Here is a 14,203-nt window from a genome sequence, read left to right on the forward strand (position 1 = left end):
ACAAAAATGTGCGTTATGTGATGCAGAGTGTGATTACGCATTTAGTCATCAGAGGAGGGATTGTGGAAGCTGAATTAATTAATAATAAAATCTGCATTGATTAGTAACTAGGAACTGACGTGAATTATGCTAATATAGAGAAAAAAGTGTTTGTAAAATGTGCCCACCTAGATGGCCACCCTAATGTGTACACCATTAATACATAAATAATATTAATTGTTCTGAAATAATATGCACATATAGAATTAAATGTATTAGTGGACCATACTAACGTGTTAATGAAAAGTAATTGCTTAATTTTAATAGGCACAGAGTAGTTGTGAAAATATGGGCCTAGTCGACAAAGCCTCATATTAAGCTTCATGGCATAAATAAACGTTCGTAAATGTATTCTGCCTCAAGAAGGCCTTTTATTTGTTCTTTGTTCACACAGTGCTGACCAAGTAGATTTGTAATGCTGCAATGTTAAACTAGATGATGTCTTAAACATTCTTGTGAGAACTGTCTGCTGTAATGTGATGTACTAACTACAGATACACTTGTATCCTTGGTGCATGAGAAGCTAATGTTCACAGGACCTGATGCCACGGATGCCGATCAGGAGGGACAAGAATTGTGAAATAAAAGTCTGTTGTGTGTGGTAAGTTGGGGGTAGCTATTTCACATCTGGTCATGTGTTGATCAATCTGAGGAGAGATGTGTCCATAAAGGAAATACATTTCTTATTGCTCTAATATGGGGCATTATATTCAGAGGGAGTGGTTAGCAAACCTGAAAGTATGACCTACCTATTTCACGTTCTTCATTTAAGAATTATTAGCATTTACTTTGTGTTTTTTTCTTTCCCACATTTTTGAGTGGATGCTTTGTGGTATGTAGGTTTTATTTGATGACCGATTTTGAATGACACAGAGGTAATTGAATTGGATCAAGGAGCAAATGGAGTGCCAGAGGAGTAGGTGAAGTATAGAAGTGATTTAAACATATTGCAGGGCTGTAGCACTTTGGACTACCTTCAAGGTGTTTTCTGCCTACTCTGAGGTTTGTGGGAACCTTTGCCTAACCCAAACAGGGAGAAACTAACAGGGAAGAGCAGAGTAAAAGAAGGGACCTTTAACCTCAACTGCACAGAATACCCACAGAAGAAAAGGTAAAAATTGTAAAGGAAAACACACCGCCTTGGTAGAATGAATGGAAAACAATACCCATGCACTGTGGACTACAGGTAGAGAGCATGAAATGCTGCACACAAAAATATAAAAACTGCCCACCTGCGTCTGTTGTGGGATATTTACAAAGCCCGTATCCCGTGGTCCAACAGTTACAAATCGGTTCGCGGGTGAAGTGCTGGATGTTGAATATGCTGTGAAAGGAAGCAATATAAGTTTAGACGTTTAGACAAAGGCAACATAAGCATTGGAGCTGTGAGTAAAATACACATTTCCAGAGAGGAGGAATGAAGGCCATAGTTTGAAAATATATACTAAATATCAGCAATCATAAATTTCAAGTTATATGTCTGTCTAGAATATTTACAAAATATAAAAAATCCAATCTTTTATTGAAAGGTAAAATAATAAGGAAAAATACTGATTTTCAAAGAGTACAAGATAGAAGGATGTTACAGCATCTGGCATCTCAAGTTTTAATTTGTTGGATTGGGGTACCTTCACTGACCTAACCGACAAAAGACATCTACAAGGTAGATGCAGTGGTTAAAGACTCGCTGTCAGACCTTCTTCAGCAGCCACCACAGGAGGTGTGAACTGGTGCCCAAGTTCTTCTTCAGGCAGCTTAGGGTGTTTATGTAAACATTATCATCCCCCCTTGGCATAGTAAGAGAGAGTCCTTTCTTCCAGTGAATTGATACAGACCCTATTCTCTTACAAAAAGGCTAATGAGTCTCAAAGAACTCCTTCTTTGAAACACACCTATTAGTTTCTGGATAAGCTTTCTCTAATGACTAACGTAGGATGCAGAGCCATGAAAGGAAATAATGTGTGCTGGTGTCCTGTAGGGGCACATCAAGTGTGAGCTGATGCAGAACTTTCTCATCCCAGTGACTCGGGATACCATGTCAATGCTGTGCAAATCTGCCAATTTTATGTTTCCTTGATTCTTTTAGAGTCTGGGCACCTTTATGGTTCTAATATGAGAATTCTCATCTCGTAAGTTGGGTTAGGGGTGGTATTGTGTTTCCAGACGTCCAGAGCCTTATAAACCATCATTTGGCAGGGTCCTCTGACTTGCAAGTCGTGGGACCTATGGAAACAAGCATATGATGCTTATCCACAACTTCTTTAACAATGTCCTTCACTTGAAGGCTGGGCAGAAACACAGTCTTTCCTGAAAGTCAAGTTAAGATGAGCAAACTAACCAAGTGACTTGTAGGATGCCTTGGGGGCACATGTAGAAGAGACAGAGCAAGTAATTTGGAATCAGATACTATATCAAATGGCAGGTTCTTGTTACCCTTAAAAGACTGATATCAGACTGGTGGGATTGTACAGTCAAAGAGAATGGGCAGGCATCAGCTTGAAATCTTGATTAAAACTGAGCAGCAGAGGTTCGGGAATTCGAAAAAACGTTTAACAGAGTTGGAGTAGAGGACTTGTGAGGGAGCATTACAGGTGCCCTCATCAGTAGTTTATAAAGTGCAGAAACCTCAAAGAGTCATCCGAGGACTCACCCTGAAAGACAGAGAGAAAAGACAATGATGGAAGGAAACAAACATAGAAAGGTCCTTGTAGCTGGTGGCACCTTGACACTATTTTATGCTTTGCACAACATTTATAGTAATCTGCTCACTAAGCATAAGTATATAAAGTGTGATTTTCATGTTCAAGTTGATCCTAGTTAATCTAGGTCTCAGGTCAAATGATTCACCCTAAAATGAAATGTTCTCTTGGCAGCAGTGCACTTTTTCTCTTTCTCTCATTTTAGGAGCCAGGCTTCAACAGTACGAGCTAATTGGAACTGCATTGTTATTACTTTAGTTTCTGTGTGAATGTTCATCTGTATGTGTTCCATGGAGAGATGAATAATGAGCCTCTGCACCTGCACTGAGAACACGTTGATTGAAAAATATCATCCTACTACGAATTATCGCTTGAAGGCTGCACAGCAGAAACTTCCATTGTGCAATGGCCGGAAATAAGGCTGAAACTGCGGTATGCAAGAAGGTTAGCTAGCAAGTGGTTCTCTCCATGGCGATCTTGGGGAGTTTGTTACACTGAAGATGTGTATGATTCAACTGTTGCGTTGCTGAGCTAGTCAGATTCAGATGCCCTTTCCACTCTCATCTGAAAAGATGCTTCTTTAGCTACTGCCCAAAAGAGTTCGGCTCCTGGGCAAATTCATCCTCATTACTTGACTAAATTGTCCTCTGATTTTTCCTTTTAGAGGATTTTACTTGCTGGCACGTCATCCTAACTTCTCTCACAAATTTCTAGATTTTTCTTCAGCTTAGTATATTAGGAAATTGCCTTTCATGAGAAGCTGCAACTGCTCAGTTTGCTTTATGACATCTTTAAGCATTTTGTCTTTCTATTTGCTATTTCGAATTGAACTGGATTATACTAACTGATATTCATGTATTGAAAACTGATTTTCAACAATATTAAATGATTTGAGGTTGTAACTTTGCTACTCTGCTAATAAACCTTCATGATTTGTTAATCCACTGTTCTCTTTCAGCATTTTGAGGCCTAATTTGCTTCGCTGGCATTAATGTAGTGTTGGTTTCTATTGCTGACAGTGGATGAGGCATTTAGAAAACTAAAGTCATAAGATGAACAGTCTTACCTCAATGGAGCCAGCAGGACTCAGCTGTTCAGAGTGGTACACTACCAAAATGTCTGAGATTCTGGAGGGACCCATAAGTACTATAATCAATTCTTGATGGAAAATCACAACTACAGAGCGCACAACAACATGGCAAGAAGCAGCACTAAGACACAGTGACTGGAAACCTCAGCTGCCGCAGCATGTGTTATGGGACCATAGGGCAAAGGATCCAAGATTTGTTGAGTAGAAGATTTGCACCAGCGAAGACACTTAAGGGTGCCTAGTTGAGCCAAGGCTATTGAAAGGTGAAATTCTGACAAGGATTTCTCAGTTTGCTCAAAATACTATCTTCAACTACTCATGAAATGTGTATCCCTGTGAGAACGTAAATGACCTGAAACACTGGAAAACTGAAAAAGACCCATTAAGCTGCCTTGCTCATTATAGGGCTTTGAACTTAAACTGACCTGTTCAGAACAATCGTAAATTCTGCACAGACTGAAGAGGTACATTTGTTCACAAGAGTTTCACTGTGTACATAACTTACTTGTCCTGCCATCTCTATTCCATGTTCTCCTTGCGTCCTCATGAGGCACATGACTACAGCTCTGTCACATGCTCTTACTTCCACCGTGCTTTGTCCCCACTTTAAACAATCCCCTCTGCCATTCCCACCTTATATTCTGCCTCCTGCCCACGGTTATGGAACCCCCATTAAAGTCTGTGACTCTGCTTGGAACACAGCATAGAGCATAAACGGAGGCAGATCTGTAAGGAGTTGTAGACTGTAGAGAAGCTTCATAAGAGGTCTTCAGAGGGTACCATCAAACTGATGGTTATCTTCGCTTTGTTTGTCTGGGTTTCACTATAGGGGACTGGATGTGACATCACTTTGGAACTGGGGAAACAGGTTTGTGTCATGGCGGCTGATAATTACTTAATTTTCCTGTTCCTATAAATGAATCAATAAATAAATAAATGTGTCCTTGTGTAACATAACTGGTGCTTGTGTAAAGCACTCCAATACCTTCGGGCAGAGTCTGCACTATATAAAGCTGCAAAAAAAAGCAACATGGAAGCAATGGGGATGAAACCCAGCTGTAAGTCTTTTTTCTTTACTTTTATTTCCTCATCCTCTACCTCTTGGGGAAGACAAAATCATGTTTTTTTCTCCTAGTTTGCCCACATCTGCTTTCCATCTGTGCAGAATTACCAGAGGTTCTCACATCTAATATCTATGAATGAGGCTGGGTAAAAAAAAAGAAAGGGATCAGCGACAGTCCTGTAACTGGCCCTAAGAAAAGTAACCTAGAATGGACAAGTATTCATCCTTGCCTTTCTTCCTCTGGGAGAGGGCTGCACTGAGAGGTCATCTAGAGGACAAACTGATGTAGCATTGTGACACTGGTGCCCCTTGCCAGAGTTGAGTCTACGTTTCGGTATATACCCCTGTGCTATGAGGGTGTTCAGTCCCCTTCGTGCCCATTAAATTCCCAGACACCTCTCCGCCATCTTCAGGAAGCCAAGTCCTGGTATAAGGTTCTCATTCTTGTGTTCAAATCAGGCAGGAGCGGAGTAATTGAGGCAAAGGACTTTTGGAAATAAATTGTATAGTTCTTAGAATTGTATTACATCATAAAAATACAAAAAGAGAAAGGATTATGCAGACACATTAGCTGTAATTAAATTTTATAAAGCCCAAATATCTATTCCAGAAGGCTGAAGATCTGATCATGAGACATAATAATGTTGAACAATTTCCAGTAAGTTTTGCGTGGAATTTGGCTAAACATGCTAAAGTCAGCATGAAGCCCTCTTGCTCTCACCATCATTTATGTAAAAAGATGTAAAGTGACAGCAGTTTAGTCATCCTTTCTTCTGTCTCAGGAGTGATAGGTTCAGTATCCCAAGACCATAGGCTGTCCCTTAGAAACATCTCGGACACATATTTGTGTAATTAATTCAGGAATGGTTCTTGACTGTTGGCAAATTCTGCTCTATAACGCACCAACAATCGATTATCAAAGATCCTGGCAGCAAGGGAGAGAGGACAAGTAAAACCATTCTGACACCCAGACTCGCCTCTCCTTCCTTTGTTCTCGTCTTTCCCAGGCAAACATCTGAAACCCTTGAGGTGACATCGACCTGTACTTTCATCAAGGGCACAATGTTGCTGATGTACATAGCGGTCTATTCCTTCCTAATATATGCATGTGTATGTATATATAGCCGATATTCTGAAGTTGGTATGTGTGCAGGGTGATATTTTGACATAAGTTGAAGTTGTTTACTATAACCAACAGCGAGCATGAAATGGGAACAAGGCCGTATTGGCTGTACCGAGCATCAGGGTTTCCTGGGGGTGTGTGCACTTTTGTTCCTGGGGGTAGGGGGGTCAGGTTTATAGCAGTGCTGCAGTTTTAAAAGCACTACAGAGTTCCTTGTATATACAACAGTTTTCAGGCAACAATAAAAGCGCCAAGATCACACCTGCTGGGGAGAGATGGAAGTTTTGTCTGGTGGCAGTTTTGACTCCTCTAAGGTAGGGCAGAGGGTTAATATGCCTGTTGCAAAGAACGTGTATCATGCAGATCCCAGAACAGTATTTTATGTGCAGTGCTCAGTGGGATACTGTTTTTGTCACAGAGTTACTTTTGTTACTGCGCAGTTCATAAGTTAACAGTCATAATCTAGTTCAGTCAGCTATGAACTGCCATCAAAGAGCAGAATGCAAACCGCATGGTACAAGTTAAGAATTTATGTTTTTTTTCTCCAGTTTTTGGTTATCTTAATTTTGCTAAAAAAGGGTTTATTTGTCTCTAGATGCGTGTGTGATGTAAAGTGCTCCAACACCCTGCACTGGTAAGAGAGGCGCTCTAAAACAAATGAAAAAAATAAGGGGGGGTCTTTCGAGAGACACTGTTAGAGGGTGATGGTGATTGAATCACTGAAGAGTCCCAATAAGGACTGCAGTATCCTGATGCACATCATTTACTATATTTTAGAACTGAATATATAAAGAAAATATGTGTTGTAGAGTACACCTTTTTTTGCCATTTTTCCAAAATTTTCTTTGGGGGGGGGGAATAATCCCTCAAGCCTCACTGAAGTGGTCAGTCTCACTTGCTCTTACCATATAGCGACTGAATTGATGGGTGCGAATGGGCAGGATAGAAATGTCAGTGCTAGCTTTTACAGTATAAGAGAGCCACTGTGGCCTGCTTCGACCAGCAAACACAGGAGATACGTGTGAAACTTCGGGGGTCCTGAAAGTTTTGGGATGTGCAAACAAACCTCATCAGTCTAACTCAAAGAGAGAAGGATGGCTGATGCCACGTTCTGCACACTGATATTTATAGTGCGAATCCATACATCGCATGTGAAGGCATAATCAGGTGCTTCGTCACCTGGAAACAAAATGTTCCTAATAAGGAGTACTTTAGATTATTGAGAGGGTCGAGGTTGACACGTTCCCAATTTTTGTTTCTTTTTGCTCGCTCCTCCCATTACAAGCATTATGCTACCATGTACGCAAAAGTATGCAGAGGTTAATCAAAAGTGTCCTGCACAACTTTTCACTGCTTTTGGATACCAGATGACAAATCACTGTTAACTACCTTCAAACTAGAAAACACAATTTCGATTTTTTAATATTTTTTATCACCAGACTGAATGTATTCAGAGGTTTGTCACAGGAATGCATAAGCATGTAAAACATATTAAAGTCCATCTCTTGCCCCTTTTGTTCAATGGTTAAGTCAGGGAGATCACCCGAAATACCTCCCTTGTTTGCAACCTGGAGCACAGCCTCCTGAGCCGGTCTGCTGCGAGTTATTAGCAGTCCAAAGCCAAAACCTTGGCAGGGAAAGCCAGAAATAAGGCTTCTCAAAGAAGGCTTTCTCCTTCATACAGCTAATTAAGTTTGACAAATATAGAGTTTGGAGACATTGATGAAAAAAGTAAGCAATGGTATAGACCAAAAGTACTTGCACTTTTCAAAGTGTGTGGGAAAAGTGCCAAAAACACTATTTTCAACATAATATCACCACACAAAGAGGCCTCCAAGGTCTCTGTCCACCGGGATTATGGGCGCTCATGTTAAGCAGCATAAGGGGATTGCAGTAATTTATTAACGTAGACTATACACCCCTACCTGACATAAACCATAATTATTTTGGACTGGTCCATGGATTATTTAGTTGGGTGGGTGTCCCTGGCACTATTAAATTAGTTAAACACATTTTCCCTCACTCTGCCACAGTGGTTAGAAGACTGTACTTTTCACATAACTAGCAATATATGTGAATTCCTTGCATGTCCATTCTTGCCTCCATTCATTTTCAATGTTAATAAAGTTTGAATATGAATCATTTGTTTAAACCGATCCACAAAGGCAATGTTTACCAACTACAGTATTGAGAGAGTTGGAGGGCAGGGAAGACCTAACAGTTACACAAAAGAGTGTAGTTGTCATACGGTGTAATTGGTTCACAGAATGGATAAAAAAAGAGGTTTTCTTGATAAAGTAAAAGTTGTCTCAGAATATCCTATATACGTACCGATCAGGGTTTGACATTGCTCCTGTACATCCGGCTAAAATGCTTAACATAATTGGCATTGGGTTCTCAGCCACATTACCAGTTTCAAATGGCCACGAAAAGTATTTGTCAGTTGTATAATGAACACAGAAAAGATCTGATCTGAGCTTATGTCCGTTCCCATTGGCACGTGTGTAATTCTCTTTGCACTGATCATATCATTTGGGCAACTCAGCTTGTTAACAGGTCATTAAGCTACAGATCTTTGGGTTAGGGCATAGGTCCCATGCGAGATACCTTCTGAAGGTTCTTAGATGGCGTCCATTAATTATGAGATTTTTGGACATCACAGGCTTATGGATTTTTAGGTCTAATCAAAACAAAGCATTCTATCTCCTCCCTACTATCCTGTTCATGTTTTGAGTCCTGCACTTCAGACAAAAGTGAAGATTATTAAGCACAAACTCGGCCCCAGGATGCAATGTAGACATAAGCTTTGATAAGAATACAGTGAAGGTCACCCCACAAATTACTAACATAGATGCATCAACCTGCAATTTTCAATATCTTTCATTGACAGCAACAAGTCAGTATGATACTTGGATTCATGGTACATAATTTCATAAAATAATAAGACATTCTTTACTTCGGAGCATATCAAAAGTAAGTCCATTTAAATCATGTTATTTTGATCCATAGTGTATACTTTGTTCACCTATGAAACCAGAAAAATTTAGGGGGGTGGCCTAGAATTAGTTTGACCCCACACCACCACCTTTAGAGTCCAACAGACTCAATAAAAGGTGCACCTTGATTTCTGAGAAGAGATGGGAAGAAAGAATTAGGTATAAATCCTTTTCAGGCAGTGCCAGATTACCAAATAGGCAAAGTAGGCACCGGCCTAAGGGCCCACCATAACAATGAGTACAAATAATATTAATTTGATCTTGAAAGAAAATTACAATCAAGATTTCTTAAATTATTTTCAAAAGATAGAAAACATGAATCAACTGAAAGAAACAAAAACTTTACATTAAAGACTCTATAGAGAAAATAATTTATTATTGTAATGTACCCATTAACAACTTAAAGTACATAAACCATAGACATCAGATTCACATAACAGTTTGTCTCTTAAAAGCACATCTTCTGTTAGCTGTAAGTTGTTAATTTTTTTTTAAAAAAGTTGGTGCAAACTACATATGTGAAATGTTTGGATTTGTGTAATGAAATTGATTTATTAAAATTGTTGGTTGGTAAAACTAAAAAAAAGTATTAAAAGATCATTTGTGAGGGGAGCCCCAAAGTTTTGACTGCCCAGGGGCCTCCACAGGGTTTAATCCGGCACTATTTTCAGGTAAATATGCTTTCCTGGCAGAGAGTGGGGCCAAAGAGTAGAGTGGAAAGGAAAGTTCCTGTGTTGTGGAAGTGAACGTTTGGCCCATTTGAGCGAGAGCCCCCATAGCCTACTCTAGAGGCTAGACATCCCATCAATCAAGGTCAGAATTTCAATGAATACTGTTTGATGTATTAACTCTGTTTCCAGTTTAAGATTTGTTTGCATGTCATGAATTCTGCACTATGGGAGATTTCATCCAGATTTTATTTGCAGTGTGCCTGACTAAACAGGGCAAGTATGACCCTTTTGTTGTACATTTTGAGTTGTCAGAAGGCCTGGCTATTGTTAGCTGAGGACATGGAAGCAGCTGGAAGCACTGCTTTGTGGCCATAGGGCCCAAGAACCTCTAGTCAGGAGGCCCTTCAGAAAGAAGGAAGATTTGCTACCTCAAACCAAGACAGCTCAGATGAAGGACAGCAGAATTATGCCAAGAAGTCTGTAGTCCTGGACTTTGCTGTGCTAAGACCACAGAAGACACAGCAACCTGTTTGGATAATTACTGTGTAAAACAATTAAAATGGCTACATTGTCTCACAAAAATGTAATTCGAAAAATATGTAAAATATCCATACTTTAGTAAAGGCAACAAATTGAAACCAGATACCTACTGCACCCACTCCTCCTCCCAAGGCCCAAGGATTTGTCAGCATCCAGAAGCGACCTACTGTGAGAGACTATTGGAGAAACTCCAATCCTTCATTGGCCTCTGGCAGTACCTTCCCCCATTGGTAGCATTTACATCTTCATCAATACTGAGCACCATGTGTATCCAGTAAGCTAATCCAAGATTAGATGAATTATCATCAGATACCATCTTTGATCTGCTCCATCTTGAGAAAACCTGCCACAGTAATCTGTAAACATGTGATTACAGGAACCCACCATGTTGATAGGAGGATTAAAAGTTGGCACCAGGCTCTTTAGACTAGAGTCTTTCTCCTAATGTAAAACTCCCTGAGAAAGTTGTTGTTGGGTTCATCCAAGGCCACAGAACGCGGTTTGGCAATCATATGAGACCTAATTCTGCATAAATGAACTGAGCTCTATAATGTTTTACAAAGTCTTTCTCAGTCAACACAACAACAAATTCCCACCAACCTATTCCACTTCGAGTATGGGGAGGCCACCAAGCAATGTCCTGCTTATAGACCCAAAAGTGCAATTTTAAACATTTCCTTTAAATAATTATTTCATATCCTTCAATGGGCTCAACAATAAACTGTTATTACAGAATAGTAACAGTGAATTTTATTGGGTGGTTAAATTATGTTGTTTTTTGGTTGCCCCTGTTTTAAGTCGTAAGGTTTTAGAAGTATCTCTTAAATTCAATCTATTTCCATATCGAATTTTAATGCTTTAACTTTTAACATTATGATTCTTGTTACAAAAACCCCAAACAGCTCTGGCGTGGTTAAGGGATGAACTCAGCCAAGCTGCCAAAAGGAGAAACGAGGAATTCCTTAAAGTGTCATTTGCTAACCTATGAATGAAAACATGGGTTTATGTGTAGCGGAAGCTTGCTTAGATGTACAGAATCATTAGATACAGTATCATTCTTTCACCTCTAACTAGCCAATGACATTCTTGCACATACACATTTAGTTTTTTTCAATTAAACATCCCTCCTCTTTCCCGAATTATAAGTGTGTTAGAAGCAGAATGAGTTATCGTCCTGCATACATATATAATTGCTTAAGCAATGGTATGAGAAATGCTAAAGACTGTTAAGTTCTGATTATTTCCCAAATTATCTGTATTTAGAGAAGAATGTGCACTTTTATCACACAGGTTCCTATTACTACCATGTCCTCCTTTCTCACTTTGTCTATCTTTCAGCTAAGCTCACTTTCATCTCTCATCAATACTATCTTATGTTTAGTACGCGGCTAGACTCAACTCGGTGCGAAAGGAGGAACTACCCATCTACAGTTAACGCGAGGGTGAACTTGGATGGTGGTTATTCGTGGACAGAGCACCATGGAAGGGTAATGTACATTTTCTTTCTATATTGGGTAGCTGTAACCTGCTTCAGAAACTCAGCCTTCTGGTATTTCCCCTACATTCACGCAACATAATGTTATGACAGGTTAAATCGAACAGAAACCACCATCCTCTGTCATGTGCAGAGGAAAAGTCACAGTCCCCATGAGCAGCCACATAGCAAATCTCCTGCACTATAGCTTGCCACATACAATTCACCTGCTTTAATGTTAAAATATATGAGGAACAGGAAGATTGAACAAAAATGAATCATATGTTATGACAGACATCAGTAAATGATAAGATTAGCGTCCATTTCTGTGCAAAGTCTTTGCAAATCATAAAGAAAACTGCAAATATTTCTAAAAAGGTAATGTTTGTGAAAATAATACAATACATTTAATGACTAAGAGAAGGCTGTAAACCTTTTGTCCCTGCATGTGTTTTAAGTTTGAAATAAAAACGAGGTCAACTCTATGTGCAGGACAAAGATAAAGCCAGCACATGATATGGACACACACACCAGTCCCCTACATAATTCATAGAGCAAGAATAATTAAAATAATATCTAGTTCGTAAATATGAAACATTCCACAACTATGTCTACCGATGCCTTTGTGCCATTGTGATACTGCTTCTCGGACTAAACGTTTGTAAAATAGCAATTAGTAATGGAGTGACTTTCATATTTGCTTTTTTTTCTTGTATTTGAATTACTTTAGTAACTGTTTACAAACAGCAACATACTGTTTTCTTTTAATGAAGGCGAGGAAAATTACTCCCTCAACCAAAAGGAAAAATAGTATTTATTAACGAGCCACTGAAAATATGTGAACGGTGAATGTACAGGGCAATGGAGGCTCTAGGATTGTTTGTGTGGCGAGGTGTTTAACTTTATTTGCAGTAACCAAAGAACCCGAATGAAACCTCATATGAGTCTTATGTTTTATAAAAACTGTATACTATATGCAAGGCATAACCTTGCTTAATTTAAGTATGAAGTAAAATAATCCATATTGCATCCCTCTATGACTCTTAAAATAGGGCATCAATCACAAATAACAAAATAATGATCAAATAAAGACTGAGCCAGTATTTATTGCACCCTATGTAACAATGAGCATGTCAGTGAATGATGCAGTTATGTCTGAATACGTAGCAACATTGAAGACTTACTCGGTGAATTAGGAGAGGCGCCTCCTCCTTCCGTAGATGTAGTTGGAGGTTTTGTGTCTGGCACTGGCAAGGGCACAGGCCTAGCCATTGGTGGCGGAGGTGGAGGTGGCAACATTGGGGTAGGAAGGAATGGATTGTGCACCTTGCCTTGACTGCTACCATTGGGCTGATGAAAAAAATATACATTAGTTTACAATACACAATAGGCTGCCTTGCATGCAAAATCCAAACAACATTCATGAATATATAGACAGGTCCACTAACCAAATGGAGGAAGTTATCCCACAAGAAGTACACATTATGAGCAGGGGGAGTAACACATACTTATTTGGTAATCTTAATATCCAGCAGAGCAGTTGAAACATCATTTCACCTTTAAAATACAGGAACAAGTTAAGTTGTTTGGGGCCTGAGTACAACAGTATCCCACAAAATGTTGCTTGTCCTCACGGGCAACATGATGGGAGAGAGGCTTGGGAATAGAAAATATTGATTAAAAGGAAGAAGAGCCTTGGAAAGCTAGTGAACTGGAAAATTCTTACTGGGTTTAAAAAATGGGATTACAGTCTGGCAAAAAAAGGTTTCTGGTGTGAAAGTTATAGAGATTACAGGTGCTTGTGGTGGAGGCGGGATAAATATACATCAAGAAAAACTGTAGTAAGATGGATACCTCTTCATCATCCCAAGAAGAATCCCAAGGAGATCAATCAGGGATGGGTAGGTGGCTTGAACTATTGGACATTGCTGGAAAGAAACCAGAGCTGTGCATGACAACATAGGCTCTATGAACTGTACTGTGACCCAAAGTAAAACCTGATGCCTCGGAAAAAAGCGGTGCTGTTAAGATCAGAACATTTATTTAACCATTATTTGTTTTTCACTGTGTGAATAATACTATGGAGTTCTCGGGTTACATCAACATAAGAGGCAAAACAAGGTCCTGGGGTCAACAGAACCTCTAATTACCTACAAAAAGGCTAATCTCTGAAAATCAGGCTTGGAGGTCTTGAGGATCTTGCTAATAATAAGATCTGATTGTGAAGAAAAATGACTTACCCTTTGTGATGACTACTGGGCAAGATACACAGTTTAACCAATTAGGCAAGACGTGAAGGTTTCTGCCAAAATGTCTTGAGGCTAAATTACAAGACTTGACATTAATCTCGATTTTTCTTTATTAGGATCAACTGGATTAGGGGAAATCAATGATTTACTCTGTAATAGCAGCTCAGATGCCTTCTTTAGAAGGTAAACATCTAACATAATGTTCTGTTATGACTACAATACTGTTATGTCCAGTCCCAAAGTCCAATTAACTCTGAGA

General features: G+C 39.4%; 1 protein-coding gene across 7 annotated transcripts in view; it reads right to left on the bottom strand.

Moving 5' to 3' along the window:
* Positions 1–14,203, bottom strand: part of NFIA (nuclear factor I A) — an 807,499-nt gene that overhangs the window by 70,080 nt on the left and 723,216 nt on the right. For all 7 annotated transcript variants that reach the window (XM_069232553.1, XM_069232552.1, XM_069232556.1 and 4 more), the window contains 2 exons: positions 12,880–13,045; positions 1,272–1,363 (listed from right to left, as the gene is read on the bottom strand). In XM_069232553.1, the coding sequence (XP_069088654.1) occupies positions 1,272–1,363; positions 12,880–13,045 (258 nt within the window). The remainder of the gene's footprint in view (positions 1–1,271; positions 1,364–12,879; positions 13,046–14,203) is intronic.

This window comes from Pleurodeles waltl, chromosome 4_2 (genome assembly GCF_031143425.1).
Source record: "Pleurodeles waltl isolate 20211129_DDA chromosome 4_2, aPleWal1.hap1.20221129, whole genome shotgun sequence".
Lineage (NCBI taxonomy): Eukaryota > Metazoa > Chordata > Amphibia > Caudata > Salamandridae > Pleurodeles > Pleurodeles waltl.